Source organism: Rhinopithecus bieti, unplaced genomic scaffold (assembly GCF_001698545.2).
Source record: "Rhinopithecus bieti isolate Rb0 unplaced genomic scaffold, ASM169854v2 scaffold_9234, whole genome shotgun sequence".
Classification (NCBI taxonomy): Eukaryota; Metazoa; Chordata; class Mammalia; order Primates; family Cercopithecidae; genus Rhinopithecus; species Rhinopithecus bieti.
In genome coordinates, this window is record NW_016806011.1 from 311,063 (window position 1) to 336,597 (window position 25,535).

A 25,535-nucleotide genomic window follows, 5' to 3' on the forward strand; every position below is an offset into this window, starting at 1 on the left:
AAAACCTCACCTACTCTCGCGGGTCCTCAGCGTTCTCCTGCGGAACCTTTGAACGGCGTACTCGAGCCCACAGGGGAAAAGCAGCGGAAGGGGTCTTTCGGACCGATTCGAAACGAAAGGAAGCGGAACAAACGCGGAACCATGGCCGCTATGGTTGCTGTTTGCGGTGGTCTAGGGAGGAAGAAGTTGACACGCCTGGTAACGGCTGCCGTCAGCCTTACACATCCCGGGACTCACACGGGTAAAGTCTCCATATTCTATGCTCCGTTGTAGCGTTGCAGGCATTAACCTTAGTCCTAATAGTTGGTGGAGTCGTCCCTGTTAGCAAAACGACTCTGGTTTCTAGGCGATTACGTTTCTCCAAGATGGTTGGGAATCTGTAATCGCCTTTGACTGTTTTAGAGTCGTCTAATCCACTCCTTTCTTTAAACGTATGAGGAAGCTAGAGTGGTTCTTAAAAAGCAGAGACTTTCCTAAGATCTCTGGATAATCTTAGTGAGGAAGGGCCATTTCCAGAGTCGCCCAGCGGCAAATTCCAGTTGTCTAAGGTCCCCAAACAAAATTGTGTAATTTTTGCTATTTTATCTTCTCTGTTTCTCTATAAATTCTGGGACGGGTCTGTTACTCATTTTCTTTTTGGTATGACAGTGCCTGTTGCTTCTCCTGTAAGAATGTGCATTTTTTCTCTAACCATGGAATGAAGGGAAAATAAATGTCAGAGAGCAGGTATGGGCGGGAAAATACGTGCTTTTTCCCCAAAGCCCTGGAAAGCACACCCATGTTGAGTCTTACTCTGTCCCAAATATAAAGGTTTTTAACCAGTCATTCTGAATATAATGAATACAAAACCTTTAATATCGTGTCCCTTAATTCATCCTGTCTCCATAAAAACAAAAATCTTTAGCTATTCGGCTACGAAGAAGAAATAGTTAATTGCTGTTTCTGTTTAATCACAGTGCTTTGGAGAAGAGGTTGTTCACAATATAAACAGGTATCCAGCAACGAGGACCTGGTAAGAATTTTTTTTTTCTATTAGTAAGGCATTTGCAAATATGACCAAATTTTTTTTCCTTTTTAAAACGATAACTGGTATTAGACTCTAACATCTTTTATTTTAGCTACTTGAATAGAGTTCTGCTGTAGGACAAAACAATTAGATAATTACTCTGAGTTAAGAAATGATGATGAATTGATTGTAGTCAGTTGAGTTTTGAACTAGGGGAATTCCTAGATTAGAAGCAAAGCTGCTATAATACCGTATTTTTCTTCCTAGATCTTAAATTTAAGGATATGTGATTTGGGAATCGTTTTTTTTACATAGCCCTTTGTAAGCAAATGATTTGGGAATTTTAAAAGGTAGTTTGGGTGAGCAGAATTTTAGATAACTGAAGAGAGACTGTACAAAGCTTAGCTATAGGTTGGCTATAGTATTAGCATGGACTTGAAAGCACAGGTTCTTACTACATGCAAAGGTACTTTGACACTAATCAGACCATACAAAGCACTTGGCACAGAGCTGAAGAGTAGTCATGTGAGCTGAATGTAAATGGGAAAGTTTGAAGAATTGGGAAAAACAAAAGAACTTGTCTAGTTTCTCTGAGCATCTGTCTTGGTAATCTAATCCACGCACCATACTTTAAGAAAGTAAAGGGACATTATTCCTTTTTCAGTTCATAAATCCCACTTTGTCTCTAATCAAAGTTATGGATCCTTTCCACAGAAAAAGGCACAAAGTTCCATTCATTTGAAGTTTTGCATACAATTACAGGGAGTCATGGGCTTCAGAGCCATTTCTAGATTAAGAACTTCTATCCTGGAGACAGCCATACTGACGGTAGGAGGGAGGCACTGTGGCAGAAGCATTAGGGCAATAGTGGTAACAGAAAAGCCAAAAAGGCTAATGCAAACTTATATAGTAGCCTGGGGTGATAAAGACAAACAACCTTTTATTACAGTAAGTCATGGGCCATTATGTATAAAAATAGTGAAAAAATACTTGATAGAGACATGGGGATGGATAAATTAGGGATTGCACTCATTTAAGAATGCCGTATGTTATCTATTGTAAGTTTTCTTAAATCTAAAAAGTTTTTCATTATCTACAATCTGAGCAAAGCATTGGAGCAATCACTTTATCAGACATCATTTTTGTTCTGCCATAAACTCTTTTATTCTACAAAGATTGTACTTTATTCCAGAATCTTCCCATTAGTTCATTTGTAGGCTAAACTGAAACAAAATAAAGTGCTTATATAAAATATGTACACAGTAAGAAAGGTATAACTAATCATTTGAATGGATTTGAATGTAGAATAGTAACCTTTTAAAATTCAGAATTAACACATCCTATTATCACACTTTTCGTTTTTTTCCCTAGCCCATTACAATGGAAAATCCTTATAAAGAACCTCTTAAGAAATGTATCTTGTGTGGAAAGCGTGTAGATTATAAGAATGTACAGGTGAGATCTGGTTTTACTTCACTATATTTTAGGGTTTTTCTTCTGATCTGCTTAAAGAGAATCAAGTCAGTTTATAGCAGGCTTTTGTAGAGGTAACTTTTAGCAACTTCGTAATTTCAAATTTGGTTATAATTCTATGTATAAGCGTATCTCTGTTTTATTCAAGTAAAAGCACCTTGGCTTTCCCCCACTTACTATTATTTCCACTCTGTTTTTTTCACTACACCAAACATCTTAATAGCTCACTGTAATTTTTTTTTTTTTTGACAGAGTTAAAATTCTGTCAAAGTTCTCAATTGGGGAGGGTCAGAACTTTGGAAAAAGCTCATCTGGTGAAGCTGATCTCTTTACCTCACCACCCATATCACTGATTCACATATTACTTATCTCTTGTCTAACTCTCAGCAAGTTAGAAGTTGCAAATTTGGGGCAAATGAATAGCACTACAATTCTGTATGGTGGCCGGGTGCGGTGGCTCACGCCTGTAATCCTAGCACTTTGGGAGACCAAGGCGGGCGGATCACCTGAGGTCAGGATTTTGAGACCAACCTGGCCAACGTGGTGAAACCCTGTCTCTATTAAAAATACAAAAATTAGCTGAGTGTGGTGGTGCATGCCTGTAATCGCAGCTACTTGGGAGGCTGAGGCAGGAGAATCGCTTGAACCCAGAAGGCAGAGGTTGCAGTGAGCCGAGATCGTGCCATTGCACTCCAGCCTGGGTGATGAGAACGAAACTGTCAAAAAAAAAAAAAAAAATTCTGTATGTTGACAATAGTATAAGGTGATAGCTGCCTTTGAGAGAGAACCAAGAAATTACAGAAACACACATACTAGGAAGATTATACAAAGTGCCAATAATAATGACTGGCACCTAGAAAGTTCTAAAAAAGTATTTAAGTAAAACATAAATTATAGCAAATGCCTGGTATACTTGTAACTCTGGAAAATCTCATTACCCTCTGATAATTTATCTTAATGATTATTATCAGAGGGTAATGTGATAGCTTGTCATAATAGATGAAATTTTTTAGTAGCTTGTTTCAAGCAATATTTTAGAAAAGTATCTGTGGAAGTCAAGAAAACAGATTTAACATTGAATGAATATGCTGATTAATCTGCTATTTAATTATATATAGACTTTTGACACACTGGATAGAAATATTTAAAAGGTAACAAGATGGATAACAATATTTTTTCTCATATTTTATGAAATATGTCTGAAATGTAAAGCTTTATATAACTTGAAGGTTGTTTTTTGAAATTTACACATTCAGAAATAAATAACAAATGCTTTTTTTTCCCCTCCGAATAAAACTCCAAAACAGCTTTTGTCCCAGTTTGTTTCTCCATTTACTGGATGCATTTACGGAAGGCACATTACAGGTATTTTGTTTTTTATCATGGGAATATAAATGTAGATAAGAATTATATCAATCTATTTCTGTCATTTAAGAAAACTGTCAAATTTTCAAATTGTGCTATAAATTACTACTAGATCAGATACTACAGGGACTAGAGCTGGTTACTATGAAAAAGCCTCCTAGGCCAAGGGGATTATTATTTTGCTGTCTTATGCAGAGTTAACTATATAGAAAACTTGGGCTTTACAAAACTGTTGGTGTTTTGGAAGATCCTATAATCATTCCTAGATTGATACTTAAACTTGGTGTCAGCAAACTGTGGCCCATAGGTCAAATCCGACCTGCCCCCTTTTTATCTTGATCAGGTTCATCATATACAAATGCCACTTATTTTTTGAGATGGAATCTTACTCTGTCACCCAGGCTAGAGTGCACTAGCACAATCTCGGCTCACTGCAACCTCTGCCTCCTGGGTTCAAGCGATTCTCATGCCTCAGCCTCCCGAGTAGCTGGGATTATAGGCATGCACCACCATGCCTGGCTAATTTTGTATTTTAGTAGAGATGGGGTTTCTCCATGTTGGCCAGGCTGGTCTTGAACTCCTTACCTCAGGTGATCCACCCACCTAGGCCTCCCAAAGTGCTGAGATTATAGGCATGAGCCACTGTGCCCAACCCCACTTGTTTTTGTAGTTTTGTTTACATAGTGCCATATGGTGGTTTTCAAGCTACAACAGCAGAGTTGAGTGGTGGTGATGGAGACTATATGGCCCAGAAATCCTAGAATATTATTATTCTGGCCCTTGACAAAAATGATTTACCAACCCTTGACTTAAAAACTTGTTGAGCCTGGGTGTGGTGGTTCACGCCTGTAATCCCAGCACTTTGGGAGGCTGAGGTGGGCGGATCACCTGAGGTGAGGAGTTCAGGACCAGCCTGGCCAGTATGCTGAAACCCTGTCTCTACTACAAATACAAAAAAATTAGCCGGGTGTGGTGGTGCACACCTGTAATCCCAGTTACTGAGGAGGCTGAGGCAAGATAATTGCTTGAGCCTGGGTGGCGGAGGTTGCAGTGAGGCAAGGGTGCGCCTCACTACTCCAGTGAGACTGTCTCAAAAAAAAAAATTGCAAACTTTAAATATTGACATTTTTTATGAATAAGAAAGCTTTTTATTTTACAGGTCTTTGTGGGAAGAAACAGAAAGAAATCACAAAAGCAATTAAGAGAGCTCAAATACTGGGTAAGAAAGAACACCTCAACAACTGAATTGAGCTAGCTGAAGTTTTGCTCATTATGTTTTGTCAAGAACTTTAATTATCTCTTTACAGGGTTCATGCCAGTTACATACAAGGATCCTGCATATCTCAAGGACCCTAAAGTTTGTAACATCAGATATAGAGAATAAATTATATCACGTTTCCACCAATAAACTTATTTTACAGTAAGTGGTTGTATGATGCCAATATTGACTCAAACCAAACTTTGGATAGAAAAGTGTTTGAGGAATGAGGTAAAGAATGACAGTTCCCTTCATACCAATGTCCATTAAGCAGATTGCTTATTTAAAATGTTAACACTCATCACATTTTACATATGTTGAATAAAAGTGGTTCTGTGTGATTTTCATTTGTATCTGATCCCCAAATAGCTCATACAATAATCCATTCAATTGAATGGAATTAAAACTGCTCAGAATGATTTTTCAACTAACAAATGTAAGTATGCCTGGTTAAGGTATCTTCCCTTTGTAGAAATGTTACATTGGGATGGGTAGTGGTGTTGTCACAGGAGGACAAAATATTCCTAGACAAGTCTATCCTCAAACCAGTATTGTCTTTTACATAAAGATGATTTACACCTAATAGACATTGAATATGATAGACATGTATGTATATATGTATCAATTCTGAGTTCCACTGGCCTATCCCAAATACACTGGATTACCAGGCTTGTACTGTATTCAAAATGATGGATTTGCTAAATTTCGTGCAGGGGACTCTAGGGGAGAGGTTTGTGTTGCATTATAGTTGTGTAGTATTTAAGGCTGCCAGATTTAGCAAGTACAAATGTAGGACAAATTTAAATTTTAGATGATGTTTTGCAAATTTATTGCATGGTATCCAGCATTTTATCTGGCAACTCTAGCCATAACGTACCTTTTTCATATAAATTTCCTTCCATATTGTGAAAATAAGGCTATTCTTGCCTTTCCAATATTTTTCTTTTTTAATAGAGATGGGTCTCAATACGTTGCCCAGGCTGGTCTCTAACTCCTGGCGTCAATCCTCCTGCCTTGTCTTCCCTAAGTGCTGGGATTACAGGTGTGAGCCACTGTGCCTAGTCTCACTTTTCCAATTCTAAAGAATGTTTCTGTGTAAGTCTTCCCCTCAACAACTTAGTGAAAGGTGAAAAAAAGGTTTGGAAATAAAAGCATCTCATGTTTGAAAAAGCACTTTGTGAAATAAATGCACTAAGACTTATCTGTGTACTACTGCAAACAGGTGAACACAGTAAAAACAAACGAACTTACTGCAAGTAGCTCAACATAGTAAAAACAATAGAAATGTTTGGCTTTACCCATCAGCCAAATAAAAAAAAAAATCTCCTTTTAAGGTTAAAAGGATCAAAATGTAGGAGACCGTGAATATTCACCAAAACCTTTCATCTTCTCAATTTCTTCATCCGTTTCTGGGCTGCTCATTTTGGACGCTTTATCTTGGTTACTACTATCAGTATCTGTTTTAGATCGTTTATCTTGTGTATCTAACAACCGTGATCTTTTGAATTGCCATCTGTCATCTAAGTCTAAGGCTTTATGCTTAATGATTTGTGGTGTACTAGCTGAACTAGCTTCAGGAATGTCAGTGTGTTCTACCATTAAGGTCAGATTGTCTACTACATCGAGGTGGTGGCTGATGTTACAGCTACTTTTAGAAACATGTCTACTTTTTAAAGACATAACACATGAATGAAGAAATTCAGAATTTGGAAAAAAGGTCCGTAATGCTTGACAAAGAAAAATATTCTCCTGAGGGTCTTTTGGATGTTCTTCTCTCCTAAACAAAATAGAGTAACAGTTCAACATTCAACATTTCTTCTACAAAGCTTTTATAATTATTTGTAAGTAAAACTAAGTCAAAAAGATTTTTAACAGTTTTATTATCTAAAGTAAGAATAACATACATAATTCTGAATTCTAATTTATATGCCACAGTATTCTAAGACAAAATTCAAGTTGTGTTCTTTCATGTCAGCAATATAGCTACTGTAGTAGTATGTTCTTTAAAAGCATAGGAAGGGCCGAGCCTAGTGGCTCACGCCTATAATCCCAGCACTTTGGGAGGCTGAGGTGGGTGGATCACTTGAGGTCAGCAGTTGAAGATCAGCCTGGCCAACATGGTGAAACCCTGTCTCTATTAAAAATACAAAAAATTAGCTAGGCATGGTGGCAGGCACCTGGAATCCCAGCTTTTTGGGAGGCGGAGGCAGAAGAATCGCTTGAACCCAGGAGACAGAGGTTGCAGTGAGCTGAGATCACACCACTGCACTCCAACCTGGGTGACAGAGTGACACTCCATCTCAAAAAAAAATAAAAAATAAAAATTTTTAGCACAGAAAGTAGAGATGTGTTGTTTACTTACGTGCTGCCTGAATCTGTGCTCGTCTCCTTTTCTCAATTTCTCGTTTTAATCTGTTTACATCCTTTACTAGTTTATCTACTGCTTGTTCACTGTCTTCTACCTTTTTGCATATACTCTGCAAAATAAAATAATTTAAGGGCATAGGTTGCGATTTCAAGCTCTGTACTAATTAGTCTGGATTCACAAATAATATAAAATCATTGGTGGTATATAATACCCAAAACTATTTGCCTTTTATATACATTTTATTTATTTTCTGGAGGACCTCAGTAACAAGCACTTGTAGGTTATAAATAAGCCTTATAGGTTATAAAATGCTTTTTCAGAGGTAGTAACTTCTCATTTATACAGTTTTTATCATGCCAGTTAATTTCACTGAAAATACACAGAAATAAACTGAAATATGAACTCATGGGCCGGGTTGCGGTGGCTCACACCTGTAATCCTAGCACTTTGGGAGGGTGAGGCGGGCAGACTACCTGAGCTCAGGAGTTTGAGACCAGCCTGGGCAACATGGTGAAACCCCGTCTCTACTAAAAATATAAAAAATTATCCAGGTGTGGTGATGCATGCCTGTAGTCCCAGCTACTCGGGAGGCTGAGGCACGTGAATTAAGCTTGAGCCCAGGAAACAGAGGTTACAGTGAGCCGAAATCGCACCACTATACTCCAGCCTGGGCGATACAGTGAGACCCTGTCTCAAACAAAAAAAAAAAACTTTGAAACAAAAAATACAGATGCAGAGTTACTGCATACATTTAACACTAAGAAACTCACAGTAAGTGAAAACAAAGTGACTTTTACTATTATGAAAGGATACTATTGCAGAGTTTTCCTGTAAGAGACACTACTTTTGAAAAGCAGATGAGTTCTGTGTGTCTTTAGTTTTAAAAGTACGAATACCAGTAACTTTTGATGCCATAATTCCATTTGGGAATATATCTTAATAACAACAAAAATATAAGATGATGTTTCTTTTTTTTTTTTTTCCTTTTTGTGGAGAACGGGGTCTCGCTATATTACCCAGGCAGGTCTCGAACTCCTGGGCTCAAGCTATCCTCCTGCCTCTGCCTCCCTGACAGCTGGGATTACAGGCGTGAGCCACCGTGCCCGGCCAAGATGATGTTTCTTAGTATAACATAAAACAACTGGGGGAGGGGAGAACATTAAAAAAAAAAAAAACTAGCTGGGTGCGGTGGCTCACGCCTGTAATCCCAGCACTTTGGGAGGCCGAGATGGGCGGATCATGAGGTCAGGAGATCGAGACCATCCTGGCTAACCCAGTGAAACCCCGCCTCTACTAAAAAATACAAAAAACCAGCCGGGCGAGGTGGCAGGCACCTGTAGTCCCAGCTGCTCGGGAGGCTGAGGCAGGAGAATGGCGTAAACCCGGGAGGCAGAACTTGCAGTGAGCTGAGATCTGGCCACTGCACACCAGCCCGGGCGACAGAGCGAGACTCCGTCTCCAAAAAAAAAAACTAATTTCCAACTGTAGGCTAATAGTTGTTTTGCCAGTTTTAGTGGACACTTTTTAGGATGTCTGCCAAGCCTACTTTTTACAACCTTTTTGCCCTGACATGAGAGTTTGCCAGTTATCCCTGTACCCACCTTTCACCAGAGCTGACCCAAACAGAACCAATTAGATTCTTGCCTGGCAATCTGGAGGTATTACATAGCCAATTGGCAAATCTTATGCTCTAGAAGACATCTAAATGCAGGAGCTATAGGTTGGCTGTTTTCTGGTCTGCCGGTGGATGAAGAAACAAAAAGGTCTGGAAGGATAACAATGTGCAGACAGAGAAAGTTCTGTTGGCTTTCTAGCTCCTGGTTCCAATTCCTTCCTAAAGTTCAGCTGCTTTCTGCCTACAGTTGTTATGATATACCTCTACGTTACATTCCCTATTTTCGCCCAAGTTGATATTTTTCCCTAACATTGCTCTATGAAATATACTGCCATTAAAAATAAAGAGGCTGGGTGTGGTGGCTTACACCTGTGTACTCTGGGAGGCCGAGGCAGGTGGATCACCTGAGGTCAGGGGTTCGAGACCAGCCCAGGCAACATGGCAAAACCCCGTCTCTACTAAAAATACAAAAATTAGTCTGGCATAGTGGTGGGTGTGTGTAATCTCAGCTACTTGGGAAGATGGGGCAGGAAAATCACTTGAACCTGGGAGGCAGAGGTTGCAATGAGCCAAGATCGCGCCATTGCACTCCAGTCCGGGCGACATACTGAGACTCCACCTCAAAAAAAACAAAAAAAAAAAATGCAAAAACAAAACAACTGAAGAATATGTAGCAACAGGAACAATGTTTGATGTATCAAATTTTTTAAAAATCATGACACAAATTTATGTCACTGTGACTGTCAACTATATCAAAGTATACATATATTAAGGAAAAACTGGAGCACATGGCAGAGTGAAAATAGTTATGTTAAAATGGTGAGAGTTCAGGCTAGATGTGGTGGCTCACACCTGTAATCCCAGTACTTCAGTACCTTGCGAGGCCAAGGAGGGTGGCTTGCTTGAGCTCAGGGGTTGGAGACCAGCCTGGGAACATGGTGAAACCCTGTCTCTACACAAAATACAAAAAAAGCTGGGCATAGTGGTGCACACCTGTGGTCTCAGCTACTCTGGAGGCTGAGAGAGGAGGATCACTTGAGCCCAAGAGGTGGCGGCTGTAGTGAGCTGAGATCATGCCATTGCACTCCAGCCTGGGTAATAAAGCAAGACACTGTCTCTAAAAAATAAATAAAAGGGTGAGATTCTGGATGTTTTTACCATCTAAAATTCCTGTTTTATATGAAAAAAGTAGTGTAATATGAATCAAAATATTTTAACTGCTTTTCTGTTAGTGTGCTCTACTGATGAGTATGGTGGCCATGGAAATATACTCCTTACTAAGATCTCCAACTGGGGAAAGCATAGTTGACTTAACAGCCCCAGCTGTGGATCTACCAGTGTGTTTGCTCTTAAGCCACACTTCCCCTGGGCTGTTCCTAGCCAATGACTAAGCACAGTGCAGGTATTAGTGCAAGTCCATGCCTATGGAATAACTTTTGGGCAACTTTGCTCAAACACTCCCCACCAGCCTAGTGGAACTTCCTTAAAATGGCACTGCAGTCCAAGGCTCTTCCTAACCGCTTGTCCTCTTACCCCCTCTCCTTTTGCAGGGGTCAGACTTGCAGTGTTGTCTGAAGGCTCTTCATGCCTGTTACTGCTTCCTCTTCTTTATCCTTCTCAGATTCAGTAAATCTCCTGCACTTATAATCCCATCTTGACATCTAGTTCTCAAAAGACCTGAACTGACACATGAAGTAGAACTGACACATGAAGTAGAGGGAAGTATATACTGTTATCAAATATACTTCCCTATTCTGTAAGAAGGATTATATATCCCTGCCTATTACTATGTGATGTGTTCACGTCAATGAAATGTGAGTGGAAGTGACATGGCCATTTTAAGCAAAGTTTTCAGAGCTGTTGTGAATTTCCATTAGCTTTTTTTTTTTTTTTTTTTTTTTTTTTGAGACAGAGTCTCGCTCTATCACCCAGGCTGGAGTGCAGTGGCACGATCTTGGCTCACTGCAAGCTCCACCTCCCGGGTTCACACCATTCTCCTGCCTCAGCCTCCCGAGTAGCTGGGACTACAGGTGCCTGCCACCATGCCTGGTTAATTTTTTTTTGTATTTTTAATAGAGACAGGGTTTCACCGTGTTAGCCAGGATGCTCTCAATCTCCTGACCTCGTGATCTGCCTGCCTCGGCCTCCCAAAGTGCTGGGATTACAAGCGTCAGCCACTACGCCTGGCTCTACTAGCTTTCTTACTGTTTGCCTTATGCCATGAGAACATGTCCCAAATAAGGGCTGCTCCTTCAGCCTGGATCCTGGATGAAGGTGACATTCAGAAAAGGAATAGAGCTACAGCCAAGATATAATGTGAGCAAGACCACACCATGGTTGTTGTAAGCCACTGAGATTGCAGTCTTTGTTACTACAGCTAAAGAAATACATCTCAGTCAATGAAGCTAAAGGAATAACAACATCTTGTTCAACAAGGGACAGTATCTATGATGGGGTCTCACAAGATTATACTGGAGCACATATAGAAAGCTGATATACAGCACGTGATATTGGCATTACAGATCAAATAGGGGAAATGATTGATACTTAATAATTTGGGGACATTTGGTTTTCCCTGTGAAAACTAAAAAGTAAAAATACATATAGGTTTGTGTAAGTATATGTTTGCACAATGATGAAATTGCCTAATGACACATTTCTCAGAAGGTATAGCCCTCATTAAGCAACACATAACTGTATAAATCTAATCAAGATGTCAGGTTATCCCTAAAAAATGTCAGTCATTAACTTGATATGAACTCTATCTAGAAGTGGTTGAAGTGTTTGATATGTTAACTTACCTTTAATTCCCCTTGTAATGAAGCATACATTTCATTTATCTTATGTACCTCCTTTAAGGATCCATCTTCTTCAAAAAATTTAGAGCTGTAAAAAATTACCATTTCCTCAGGCAAATACACAACACTCATTTTAATAAGGTGAAAAACTTACTGTCAAGGAGCAATGGAAGATTCTTTTTACTGGTTTTGTAGGAACCATAATTTTGTCAATCTATATGTATGCAGAAAAACCAACCACAAAACCTACTTCATTGATCTTCATATTAGCAAACATTTTAGCCTCCTAAGTACTATTGACAGGTCTCCCAAAAAAGCAAGGATGGGCAGGGGATGGGGGAAGATTGCATAAAATAGATAAAATTGAAGGAAGGAAAAAAGGTCTCTATTGGCAATGGGAACCGGAGTCAATTTTTTAAATATTTTACTGAATTCAAGTTACCTTTACTTGAAAGAGATCATTATTTTATTATCCATGAAATAAGGAAAAAAGTAATTCTAAGAAGGCATGACTCGTAAGACATCCCAGTGTCAGAGATAAATATGAAAAATGTGCATCTCACCAGGTGTGGTGGCTCACGCCTGTAATCCCAACACTTTGGAAGGCCGAGGCGGGCGGATCACCTGAGGTCGGGAGTTTGAGACCAGCCTGACCAACACAGAGAAACCCCATCTCTACTAAAAAAACACAAAATTAGCCGGGCATAGTGGTGCATGCCTGTAATCCCACTACTCAGGAGGCTGAGGCAGGAGAATCGCTTGAACCTGGGAGATAGAGACTGCAGTGAGCTGAAATCATGCCATTACACCCCAGCCTGGGCAACAAGAGCAAAACTCCGTCTCAAAAAAAAAAAAAAAAAAAAAAACAGGAAAATGTACACCTCAGAATCAAAGAAATATGGTATTCAGTTTTCAAACTGGTAGCACTGTGGGGACACAAAAGTAAGTAAAACCTAACCCCTTAATCTCAAAGTTTACACTCTAGTAGGTGTCCTATACTACCAGTGTTGCTGTTTTTGACATTACTTCCTTAATGGCCACAAAGAAAGTTATATCTAAGCAGCCTATAGTATGAGTGAGTCTTGGCTAAAGTCTAATTTTTACAAATATCTAATTTCGAAGCCTTTAATCGGAACCACTGCCTTAGAAAATTATAATTTTTAGGCTATATACTTATTCTCACCTAGAATAGATATGCTAAAATTTACAGGATATGCAACAAGCTCCTCCCAGTACTTTTTTTTTTTTAATTTTTTTTGTAGAGATGGGGTTTTGCTGTGTTGCCCAGGCTAGTCTCCAACTCCTGAGTCTCCAACTCCTGAGCTCAAGAGATCCTCCTGCCTCAGCCTCCCAAAGTGCTAGGATTGCAGGTGTGAGCCACCATGCCTGGACTAACCACCACCTTTTTTGTATCTTGTAAGTAGACAAGCACTAACAGGAGGGGATGAGGAAGGTAAAAACAGCCTAGTTTACTTGAGTAATGGATTAGTTTTCCCTTTCGTTTTTATTCTGCTGTTGTTTGAGAAATAAGAAAATTAATTTCAAAGGTGAATAGAAGTTTTGTGAGAAAGCAGTTGAATCTTACCTGTGTGTTTGTACTGCTCGGCTAAAACCAGTGGACATACAGGAACCTGATACAGTTTTATAACCTAGTTGTTCAGACATGCCCAGATTGGCAACCACTAAAGGTACCCTGTGAAAAAGTCTGACAAAATAAAACTTTATAAATTTAGAATGAAAAGAAAGATTAGTATCTACCTGCTGGAATAGACTACTTATCCCCTACAAGATTTAAAAAATATGCTCCCCAAAATCCATTCTTTACTGCTTATCCAAAATAGAATTTACTGACTTGAGACAACTGTTTTTTTTGTTTTTTTGTTTTGAGACAGGGTCTCACTCTGTCTCCCAGGCTGCAATGGAGTGGTGCAATCATGGCTCAATAATGCAGCTTCAACCTCCCAGGCTCAAGCAATCCTCTTGTGTCAGCCTCCCAAGTAGCTGGGACTACAGGTGCCCATTACCACACCCGACTAATTTTTAAGTTTTTTGTAGAGATGAGGTCTCCTTTTGTTGCTCAGTGATCCTCCTCCCTTGGCCTCCCAAAGTGCTGGGATTACAGGTGTGAGTCACCACACTGGGCCCAGGTGACATGTAAAGCTGTGAAATGTGCTTAGTATAATGGTGTGGAAAAGCAGTTTAATGGCTCCTTGGATTAGTACATGTATAAATAAGGCAGTATTAACATTGAGATTTACCCTATCTTCCATGAACAATAAAATTATTCTTAGTTGGTACTCTTTTAACGTAATTCTCATATTCCATGAAAATGTAGTTTACTATATACAACCTGTAGGGAGTCCCTGGTTAGACTCATTTTAGTGGACCATCAAGAGCTACTTTGTTTCTTTGCTCAGTTATAGAAAAGCTACTCAAGTATCTAGGCTTAAATTCTAAATTATACCCTTTATCAATCAATATAAAGTTTTTTCCACCTTAAATAGTAAATAAGAGCAAATCTTCAGTGCCAGAATACAAGTCATCATCTCACACTGGGCTTCTAATTTCCTTATCTGACCATTATTTTCCCACCTATAAAGTAACAGATGGTAAGATCTACTTCTGAGGGTTATTGTGACAATCTGATGCGACAATATATGAGAACACTTTGTAAGCTGCAAAAGCTACTAAACACTAGATATATTTTTCTATTAGTTTAATACAGCCAGTGACTGGCCAACATTTACCCTTTTTGAGGTTTATATAAGGAATGTTCCAGTCGATGAGTAGAGCAGCTTTCTGTTATTATACTTGGTGTTAATAGCAGAAAAACAAGGTCTTGGTTTGAAAAATGCTCCTGCAAGTTCTTGTGAAGCAGCCTCTCTCTAAACGTCATGATCTGATCTGAATGACGACGGAATTTGTACCAACCTACCACATTCTGAAATACAGAAAAAAAAGAATGTACATCTTAATAGTTACAATATGTCTTACTACTATAATTAAATAAAATAAACAACCTTAAAATGGTTTTCTTAATATTTAGAAAGATTTTGGGCATATATAAACAAAGAATACACTTAATCATATGCTTAAAAAATATACAAACTGACTTACTTTCCATTCATTTAAAAGCATATAATTTTGATCAATAGAGATTAAAAGGGAGAAGTAAATTCTTGACTTCCTATAGTTTCTTTTATGGCATTTGCTATCTTGCAATCTTAAGCTTTAGTCAAAATTTAAATGAAAAAAATATCAATGCCAATGATTCACTTAAAAGGCAATCACTCCCTGAAAACAAATTAATTGCCTGTATGGACACTTGGTTTGTTATAAGTTAAACTGAACCCTACAGCTTTTACCTAAAATTTACATGGGAATGATATCACCTACCTGACAAAATTGGTTTCAAGATTAAGATCAGATTAAAGGGTTTTGTAAACTACAACATACTAAGCAAATGTGTTTATATTACTAGACCTTTTTTTAACTCGGAAAATAATTCTCCTTTACTTAAGACAAAGAGAAAACCAACCACTTTGCTTAGAGACCTGTGAGTTTCAGCAACTAAATTTTATATCTGCACATTTAAATTGAGGAAATTAAAATTAGTTTTTAAAAATAAGGCATTTTACAGGTACATTTTAAATACTCAAATTGATTGGGGAGGGAAACAATCATTTTCAGCCAAACACATTTTTTGAAAGAAATACCTTTTTTTTTGTTTTTTGAGACAGAGTCTGGCTCTGTTGCCCAGGCTGGAGTGCAGTGGCATGATCTCAGCTCACTGCAACCTCTGCCTCCCGGGTTCAACTGATTCTCCTGCCTCTGCCTCCTGAGTAGCTGGGACTACAGGCAGGCGCCACCACACCCAGCTATTTTTTTTTTTTTTTTTTCTATTTTTAGTAGAGACGGGGTTTCACCATCTTGGTCAGGCTGGTCTGGAACTCCTGACCTCGTGTTCCACCCTCCTCAGCCAACCAAAGTATTGGGATTAAAGGCATGAGTCACCGTGCCCAGCCAAGAAACATCTTTCAATTAATCTATTTTTATTTTCAAATCAAAGTTTTAAGAGAAAAAGTAGTGCCTTGAAAAAATTTTGTGTTTGGGGGAAAAATCCATTTTGATCATTCAACAACTTTTAACCAAACACGAAGTACGTTGTAGAGGATCCAAATTCAGTGCTATATAGGAAACATCCCTGCAGTATCTATCAAAAATAATAACTGAGGCCAGGCACGGTGTGTGGTGGCGGCTGCCTATAATCCCAGCTACTCGGGAGGCTGAGGCAGGAGAATCGCTTGAACACAGGAGGCAGAGGTTGTAGTAAGCCGAGATCATGCCACTGCACTACAGCCTGGGTGACACAGCCAAGACTCCGTCTCAAAAAAACAAAGCAAAAAAACCCAAAAAACTACAGCCAAGTAAAATAACAGAACTGATTAGGTCACAGAATAAATGGTAGCGGGAAGGGGTATGGTGGAAACACAAGAGAAAGAGATAAATGTTAATTATATTAGTCAAAGGATGAGAACAAAATTAATATTTTTAATTACTAATTTTATTTTCAGAGTAACCACTTTGAATTTCTGGGAAGAACAAACCTTTTCTTACCTACTTTACAGGATACCATGATGTCAAACACTGCTTAAAAATTCTGCCAAAGTACTGTGTGTTTTAAGAACCAAAACAATGCAAGTAATACCAAAAAAAGGAAAGATAAATTAGAGAATACCTTTTTGACATTTGATAATATTTTCTTCAGTGCTTGCTCGTTTACTTCACCTGAAGAATTATAAAAGCTGTAAAAGCCAAAATTAAAGGTATTTCAAATATGCTAAAAATATAAATAATTTTATTAGTATTTTAAATTTTAGTTATTCCTAACCCAATACCCAAAGCCCATATACCTATTTGCCTGTCAGATGAAGTCCTAAAACAAATAGTAGAGAAAGTTCTCAAATTAACTGACTTAAAGTGGTAGAAACATAAAGTCCATAAAGCAATGAAAAGGAAAAAGGTGTAACTTAAGAGACAAGTTTTGGGAATCATTTTTTTTGAACCTGAAACAATAAACTATCCATGAAATATAGGTATTAAAATGTAAGTTCACATAGCCGGTTCACAATTCATTCAGTTTACTCATTTATATTTTTTACAACATTGATACATACGAAAGAATGTATAACCAGTAATGAAGCACAATAACAAAAGGTCAATTTATTATTCACTGCTGGTTACAAAAGCTATGTATTTTAGGAGATAGCTGGGTTTTTTGGGCTGGGGGAAGGGAATAGGTTTTGTTTGGTTTAGTTCAGGAGTTGGAATATCCAAGATGTAGGAAGAATTAAAAGATAATTCTAAAAGATTCTACTTCCAGCTTTCTTTCCCTTCCAATAACAGAGACTGCAAATAATATTTTCTTCTTTTTACCATTCATTAAGATCAACAATATTTTCTATGATGGTTAAATATGTTATACAAAATCCTTTATAAATAATTTTTGCCAGGGCGCAGTGGCTCACACTTGTAATCCCAGCACTTTGGGAGGCTGAGGGGGGTGGATGGCTCGAGCCCAGAAGTTCAAGACCAACCTGGGCAATGTGGCAAAACCCTGTCTACAAAAAAATAAAAAAATTAGCTGGGGCGTGATGGTGTGTGCCTGTAGCCCCAGTTTCTAGAGGGAGCGAGGTGGGAGGATCACTTGAGCCTGGGAGGCAGAGTTTGCAGTGAGATGAGATGGCTCTACTGCACTGCAGCCTGGGCAACAGAGCAGACTCTGTCATCTAGTTGTATTTCCAGTATTTGCCTACTTACAATTCCAATATCAAAATACAAGAAATTATTCTCTAAATACAAGAATTTATTCCTGTATTTCCCTAGAATGGTCCACTTCTGAGCTCAAATCGGAGCATAAAACAGTATATTAGGGTAAAATTAGCAACAGGATAACAGTGCACATCATCTGTGGAAGCACTAGGTTTATGTGAAGTTTCTGGGGAGAAGATGAATGGGGTGGCATTTTATGTAGAAACTGATATATCATGCAGAATTCATGTCAAACTGCATAATTTTTTTTGAGACACGGTCTCGCTCTGTCACCTGGGCTGGATCTCGGCTCACAAGCAATCCTTTCACATCACCCTCCCTAGAAACTGGGACTACAGGCACGCCAACACACCCCGCTAATTGTTTTGTATTTTTTGTAGAGAGGCAGTTTCGCCATGTTACCCAGGCTGGTCTCCAACTCCTTGAGCTCAAGTGATCCAGCCACCTCACCTTTCAAAGTGCTGGAATTATAGGCGTGACCCACCTGCATAATTTTTTAAAAAGTGACTTTAAGTTTTAAGTTTCAGAAGCCGGGCACAGTGGCTCACGCCTATAATCCCAGCACTTTGGGAGGCTGAGGTGGGTGGATCACTTGAGGTCAGGAGTTTGAAACCAGCCTGGCCAACATGGCAAACCCCCATCTCTACAAATACAAAAAAGAAAAAAAAACCCAGGCATGGCGGTGCACGCCTGTGGTCCCAGCTACTCATGAGGCTGAAGTAGGAGAATCGCTTGAACCTGGGAGTTGGGAGGTTGCAGTGAACTGAGATCAGAGCACTGCATTCCAGCCTGGGCAACAGAGACCTTGTCTAAAAAAAAAAGAAAGAAAGAAAGAAAGAAAAAAAACTCTATCCATCCACACACTAAGTTTCAGTAGGCTATTTCCGAGGTAATTTCCTCCAGATTTCTGAGGTAACCAAATCAGTGCATTTCAGTGGAAAAGTCTGCATCACAATGTATTTAGTGCAGGGTTAACAAACTTTCTGTAAAAGGATTGTATAGAAAATATTTCAGGCTTTGACAGCCACATCCAGTCTCTATTGCATATTTTTCCTCCTTTTTTTTTTACAACCCTTAAAAAATGTAGTAAACAAGGCCAGGCGTGGGTGTCTCACACCTGTAATCCTAGCACTTTGGGAGGCTGAGGCAGGCAGATCACGAGGTCAAAAGATCAAGACCATCCTGGCCAACACGGTGAAACTTTGTCTCTACTAAAAATACAAAAAAAATTAGCCAGGCGTGATGGAACCTGCCTATAGTCCCAGCTACTTGGAGGCTGAGGTAGGAGAATCACTTGCACCTGGGAGGCAGAGGTTGCAGTGAGCCGAGATTGCACCACTGCACTCCAGCCTGGTGACAGAGCAAGACTCTTGTCTCCAAAAAAAAAAGTAGTAAACAGTCTCAGATTGAGGGCCATATAAAAATACATCATGGGGCTCTATTTTAGCAACCTCTGTATTAGAGCAGGAAGAGGAAGAAACTGCATAGTATGATGCTGGATTAGAGCTCAAGAAATCCTTATTCTTCTAATTTTTGCCCTGCCATTAACTAGATCTGTGGCCTTGGTTAAATCATGAACTTTTCAGGCCTATTATTGTGTTGTTTAATGAAGTATGTAGTTACCCTCTGAATGAGAAGTATTTCACATGCCTCTCCTAATGCCTTTCTACCTCGCTTTAATCCTGTAAGAGCTAAAAGGCTCAGGCATTGGTTTCTTATCACTGAAATAGATGGTTTCTTCAGGTCTCAGCCTCTATTAAATTAGTCTAATTATTAATGTGGTTGAAAAAGGTACTGAATCACTTTTTGCTCCTCCTTTAAATCCTTTGTTGGTCCAGAAGATCCTTATGAGTCTCCACTAAGAGTTCCTCAGTTATCTAACAAATATTTTTGCATATCCATTACACATAAGGCAGTGTAGAAGCTGTACCTTTTCTTGGTATAGCAGTTTAAGACCACGCTAAGCTCCTTTTTTCTGCTCTCCTCCTACAGTTACTTCTCACCTTAACCATATGCTCCACTGTAATTCTTACATAACTTTAAAGATGTGTATAGTACGTAGTCTGTAAGATAGTTATGCTGATCTTCTTTTTTTTTTTTTGGAGACAGCGTCTTGCTCTGTCACCCAGGCTGGAGTGCAGTGGCATGACCTCAGCTCACTGCAGCCTGTCTCCTGAGTTCAAGTGATCCTCCTGCCTCAGCCTCCCCAGTAGCTGGGACTACAGACGCATGCCATCACTCCTGACTAATTTTTGTATTTTTAGTGGAGACAGTGTTTCACCACGTTGCCCAGGCTGTTTGTGCTGATTTTTCTTGCATGGTTTATATAAATCATAAAACTATTTCATTAAAATTACACATTGCTACGGTTACATGATTACATGTGTTTCCTTTGTGAAAATTCATTTATTTGTGTACTTTTCTACGTGTATGCTATACTCAATAAAAAGCTAAAAAATACACAATGTATTAGAGTTAACAGTACTATGACTATCTGTAGGACTGAGTGCAAGCATTCATCCTAGAAAAGCAATAGGAAACAGGTTAAAGAACATAACCAGCTGAGTGCAGTGGCTCACGCCTGTAATCCCAGTACTTTGGGAAGCCAAGGAAGGAGGATGGCTTGAACCCAGGAGTTTGAGACCAGCCTGAGCAACATGACAAAACCCTGTCTCTACCAAAATACAAAAATCAGCCGAGTGTGGTGGCTGGTGCCTGTGGTCCCAGCTACTTGGGAGGCTGAGGTGGAGAGGGTCACCTGAGCGCAGAAGATGAAGGCTACAGTGAGTTGTGTTCACGCCACTGCACTCCAGCCTGAGTGACAGAGTGAGACCCTGTCTCAAAAAGAAAAACAAAGAACATGACCAGCTAACAGATAAAAGATAACACTAAAAAATATAAATGAGGAACCAGTTGCTAAAATATGCTGACATAAAAGGGTAGAAAAAAGGGCTGCTATTGATGATGTATAAGAACACTTCATTTACTGAGTTTATAATATGCAATGAGGTGACTGGGTGTGAGAAGGAAAAGCAATTCTCAAGGTAAACTGGTGCCTGGGAAAGGTAATGGAGATCAGCTTAAAGTAATATAAATACAGAGAAAGAACTACTAGGGTGGACAATACACAAGTAATTTTTTTCAGCTACTTAAAAAAAACTTTCCATTCTACTCAGTACCACCATGTATAGGTGATAACTAAGATAATCTGTTAGTTTTAAAAACTATTTCACTTGCAGAGAGTAATTTTCACAATGGATCATTTACTTACTAGCACTACTACTTACCTAAAAAGCTGATAGCATGGAATATATTTCTGAACGTCTGGAAGAAAAGGATTTTTTAGTTATGATTACATTAATTCAATTCACAATCATTTGAATACTGCATATTGAGCCTTTACCTCATGCCAGGAAGTATTTTACCACTGATTATCTAATTTTTATCCTCACAACAAATCTGAGACATATACTATCATTATTCCCCTTTCAAAGATGATATAACAGGCAAAGAGAGACAAGTGGCTTGCCCAATCCACTGGCAGGGCCAGAGTTCAAAACCCAGAACCTCGCCTGGAACCACAATGCTATATTTCCTCTAAATAATGATCTAACAAGTCCAACACAAAAGATAAATTCAAAGTTGCCACATTTTCACTGAGTTCTAAAAATGCTGTACTCTAAATTTACCCAATTAATAAAATCACCTGTTAAAGGAATTTAAAATGATGAAAATCTTCTTAACCAAAGCAATGGAATAATATGTTGATCTTGGATTTTACGTGTTTAAACATCTGTGATAATCCAACATTTAAATTTGAGCAAATACCTTAGAGCTTAGCACTGTACCTAATACCACAATGTAGTTGCTCAGTAAACATTTGCTTAATTAAATCAAATGCCTAGAACTATGTTAGATACTTTGGACGGCACACTAATTTCAATTAGGGAAAAAAAATATGCTCTAAGGGTTTGCTTTTATTTTTTAATTTTTAAAAAATAATCTTGTATTGCTATAAAGGGCTTGCTTTTAAAACTCAAGTGTTCGAACCCCCCCCCCAAAAAAAAACTACAGTAAAATTACAACCTACAGGGTTTCAATGCTTCCGGGTTGGCACTGCAGTGGCATTTGTGACTGTGGGAACCTCAGTTTCCTAGTCGCCCGATGAGCCTGAGCGGCAGCAGCAAAGTACCACAGCCATGAGATGTCTGGTCTGAATTGTATATGGCGGCCTTGCCTCTATCATTGCTGAGTTTGGAACTTTCCCCATGGACCTTACCAAAACACACTTCAGGTAGGTTCAAGGCCAAAGCATTGATATCCGTTTCAAAGAAATAAAATATAGACGGATGTTTCATGCTTTGTTTTGGATCTACAAAGAGGAAGGTGTATTGGCTCTGTATTCAGGAATTGCTTCTGTTTGCGAAGACACGCATCATATGGCACCATTAAAATTGGGATTTACCAAAGCTTGAAGCAATTATTTGTAGAACGTTTAGAAGATGAAACTCTTTCAATTAACATGATCTGTGGGGTGGTGTCAGGAGTGATATTTTCCACTATAGCCAATCCCACCGATGTTCTAAAGATTCGAATGCAGGCTCAAGGAAGTTTGTTCCAAGGGAACATGATTGGCAGCTTCATTGATATATACCAACAGAAAGGCACCAGGGGTCTGTGGAGGGGTGTGGTTCCAACTGTTCAGCATGCTGTCATCGTTGTGGGAGTAGAGCTACCAGTCTATGATATTACTAAGAAGTATTTAATATTGTCAGGAATGATGGAAGACACAACTTTAAAGTGCTTTGTTTCCAGCTTTACGTGTGGTTTGGCTGGAGCTCTTGCCTCTAATCCGGGTGATGTGGTAGGCACTCGTATGATGAACCAAGAGGGCAATCGTGGGATATGTGGATCTCTGTAAGTGTACTTTGGATGGTATTTTAAAGACGTGGAAACTTGAGGGCTTTTTTGCACTCTATAAAGGATTTTGGCCAAAGTGGCTTCAGCTTGGACCCTGGAACATTATTTTTTAAATTACGTATGAGCAACTCAAGAGGCTTTAACTCTTAAGGACTGAATTATACGTGAGCCCAGCCCTGCCAGCCTTTCTACTGCTTTTCCCTTTTCCGGTGTTCTAATGTATTTTGGCAAAGTTATAAGTGTTTACCAAACTGTTGGTCTCCTAAGGGCCTCCTGAACAGTAGGATGGTTCAAAGTTATTTATATGTTTGGGTTACCACGTTAACTTTTCCCTGAGAGAAAGTGTTAACGTTGAGACTCTAGCCTCTGATTGGTATGTTCTATGAAGATGGATACTGATGGATGACACTGAAAATGGCCTGCTTTCCAAATGTGGGTTAAATGTAATTGGTTGAGCCCCAGACTTGGGCTAGAGCAGAAGGCATAGGCCAGGGTGGTTACTGCTATATATGTTATAGACCTCGTTTCTCATTAAAGTATTTATTGGCAGAAAAAAAAATTATAAACTGCATTAGCATATGTATAAAACATACGATAAAAGCCCAGTTTCCTTAAGTAATGTGATTACAAATCACTAAAAGCAAAATAGTACAAATGCAGCCAAAGAATAGGATAGGCCTCTCCTTTTCAAATAAAAAGGCCAAGAAAAAAAGTAAAAAGTATGAAAAAATACTTAACCTCTTTTGTAACTAAGAAATGCAAATTAAAATGCTATTTTTTTCACTTATCAAATTGGCAACGATTAAAAGATTTGACAATATCTAGTGTTGGCAAGAGCATGGGGGCTAGGCATGGTGGCTCAGGCCTGTAATCCCAGCACTTTGGGAGGCCAGTGCGGGCGGATCACCTGAGGTCAGGAGTTCGAGACCAGCTTGGCCAACATGGTGAAACCCTGTCTCTACTAAAAATACAAACATTAGCTGGGTGTGGTGGCAGTCGCCTGTAATTCCAGCTACTCGGGAGGCTGAGGCAGGGAGAATCACTTGAACCTGGGAAGCAGAGGTTGCAGTGAGCTGGGATCCCACCACTGCACTCCAGCCTGGGCGACAGAGCAAGACTCCATTTCAAAAAAAATAAGGAGTATGGGGACCTAGGCACTTTTATATACTGTGGAGAAGCCTAAAATGGCATAAGTCTTCCAAAAGGCAATCAGCTAGTCTACCTCCAGGAATGTGACTTTCAAATATACACTCAAAGGCACAAAGATACGTACAATACTAAATGTTCATGGTAATACTGTTTAACAAAAACACAGAAAATCATTCTTACACAGTTAAATAAATTATAAATTATGGTATGTCTATACAATAGGATATATGCAGCCAGCAGAAAGAATGACGGGCCCAGTACAGTGGCTCATGCCTGTAATCCCAACACTTTGGGAGGCCATGACAGGAGGACTGCTTGAGCGTAGGAATTTGAGACATGATGAAACCTCGTCTCTAATAAAAATACAAAAAATTAGCCAGGCGTGGTGGCACACGTCTGTAATCCCAGATACTCAGGAGGCTGAAGCAGGAGAATCGCTTGAACCCGGGAGGCGGAGGTTGCAGTGAGCTGAGATCGCACCACTGCACTCCAGGCTGGGAAACAGAGTGAGACTCTGCCTCAAAAAAAAAAAAAGAAAAATGATATTGTAGAGGATTATGCATTATGCAACACTGGAAAGTGAACATGACACAATATTATGCCAAACCTTTTATAAGGTACACTACCAATTTTGTTTAAAAATATATATACACATATAGAGAAAAACTATGTTAGACAATCAGAAAACTCCCTATACATTTTATTTCTTTTAAACATTTTTTCCCTATACATTTTAAAGGTTCTCCCCTGCTCTTCCCTGACAGAAAAGCTGCCACCAGCTATCTTTACCACCCACCCTTCAAACCCTTTGTAGCGTGGTCTCTTCCCCATTACACTCCAGAAATTACTGAGGATTTTCAGTCATCTAATCCAATTACTGCATTTTTCTCAGTTCTCATCTTCCAACTTTTCTGCAGCATTTAACATTTTATCTTTTTCCTTGGTCTTCCTATTGCTGGGCCATCTTCCTGCCAACTAAATAGCAAGTGTTTCATCCTTGTTTCCCTGGGAGTAATCTTATCTGCTTCCTAACTCTCATACTATTTCTTACTTTAGACCAGTCCATGGCCATAATTTTAACTGCAAAATGAGTGCAACATATCCTTTTAAATTATTTTTAAATTAATATATATTTCTTAATTTATTTTTATTTTTTGAGACACAGTCTCGCTCTGTTGCCCAGGCTGGAGTGCAGTGGCACGATCTTGGCTCACTGCAACTTCTGCCTCTCGGGTTCAAGCGATTCTCCGGCCTCAGCCTCCCAAGTAACTGGGATTATAGGCATGCACCACTACACCTGGCTAATTTTTATATTTTTAGTAGAGATGGGTTTCACCATGTTGGCCAGGCTGGTCTCCAACTCCCGACCTCAGGTAATCCACCTCGGCCTCCCAAAGTGCTGGGATTACAGGTGTGAGCCACCTTGCCCAGCATCTATATTTCTTAATTTAAAAACAATAACTATGCTGACCCCTTTCAGCATACACTATCAAATATGGGAGACACAAATGACTCAAACATAGGAGAAATAAATAACTCACCAATTGTATAAACAACTTCAACATCATCCATTTGGGAATCAGTAATGCTATTCTTGGCTTCACCTTTTACTTCTCCAAGAAGAAAACCTTCCTATGAAGATAAAGAGGCAGTATATAGAATACACCGATAGAATTACTGTTCAGACACTTAACTAACCAGTATTTTCTGAGTATTTTACTATGTATACAAGTATGTGCTACCAGTCGGGG

General features: G+C 39.1%; 2 protein-coding genes and 1 pseudogene across 3 annotated transcripts in view; 2 read left to right on the top strand and 1 right to left on the bottom strand.

Moving 5' to 3' along the window:
- Positions 1-5,452, top strand: MRPS18C (mitochondrial ribosomal protein S18C). The gene is made up of 6 exons (XM_017874465.1): positions 1-241; positions 957-1,012; positions 2,378-2,461; positions 3,787-3,844; positions 5,004-5,063; positions 5,152-5,452. Exons 1-6 carry the CDS (start codon positions 142-144, stop codon positions 5,226-5,228), a joined length of 435 nt encoding a protein of 144 aa, XP_017729954.1. The 5' UTR covers positions 1-141; the 3' UTR covers positions 5,229-5,452.
- The window catches only part of ABRAXAS1 (abraxas 1, BRCA1 A complex subunit), a 23,627-nt gene continuing 3,061 nt past the window's right edge, over positions 4,970-25,535 (bottom strand). The window contains exons 2-9 of one of the 2 annotated variants that reach the window (XM_017874462.1): positions 25,326-25,416; positions 21,003-21,039; positions 16,622-16,688; positions 14,631-14,824; positions 13,469-13,588; positions 11,887-11,971; positions 7,465-7,579; positions 4,970-6,879 (exon numbers count right to left, since the gene is read on the bottom strand). In XM_017874462.1, coding sequence (XP_017729951.1) covers positions 6,773-6,879; positions 7,465-7,579; positions 11,887-11,971; positions 13,469-13,588; positions 14,631-14,824; positions 16,622-16,688; positions 21,003-21,039; positions 25,326-25,416 — 816 coding nt within the window. In that variant the 3' untranslated portion in view covers positions 4,970-6,772. Of the gene's footprint in view, positions 6,880-7,460; positions 7,580-11,886; positions 11,972-13,468; positions 13,589-14,630; positions 14,825-16,621; positions 16,689-21,002; positions 21,040-25,325; positions 25,417-25,535 lie in introns of both variants that reach the window. The other variant, XM_017874463.1, reaches the window with a different exon arrangement.
- LOC108531152 (brain mitochondrial carrier protein 1 pseudogene) lies at positions 21,920-22,778 on the top strand (annotated as a pseudogene).

Excerpts from the sequence above, each read along its gene's own strand:
- MRPS18C (XM_017874465.1), top strand. The coding sequence starts at position 142 with ATGGCCGCTATGGTTGCTGTTTGCGGTGGTCTAGGGAGGAAGAAGTTG. Across the intron at positions 2,462-3,786 it reads TAGATTATAAGAATGTACAG|CTTTTGTCCCAGTTTGTTTC; the intron begins GTGAGATCTGGT and ends ACTCCAAAACAG. Across the intron at positions 3,845-5,003 it reads TTACGGAAGGCACATTACAG|GTCTTTGTGGGAAGAAACAG; the intron begins GTATTTTGTTTT and ends TTTATTTTACAG.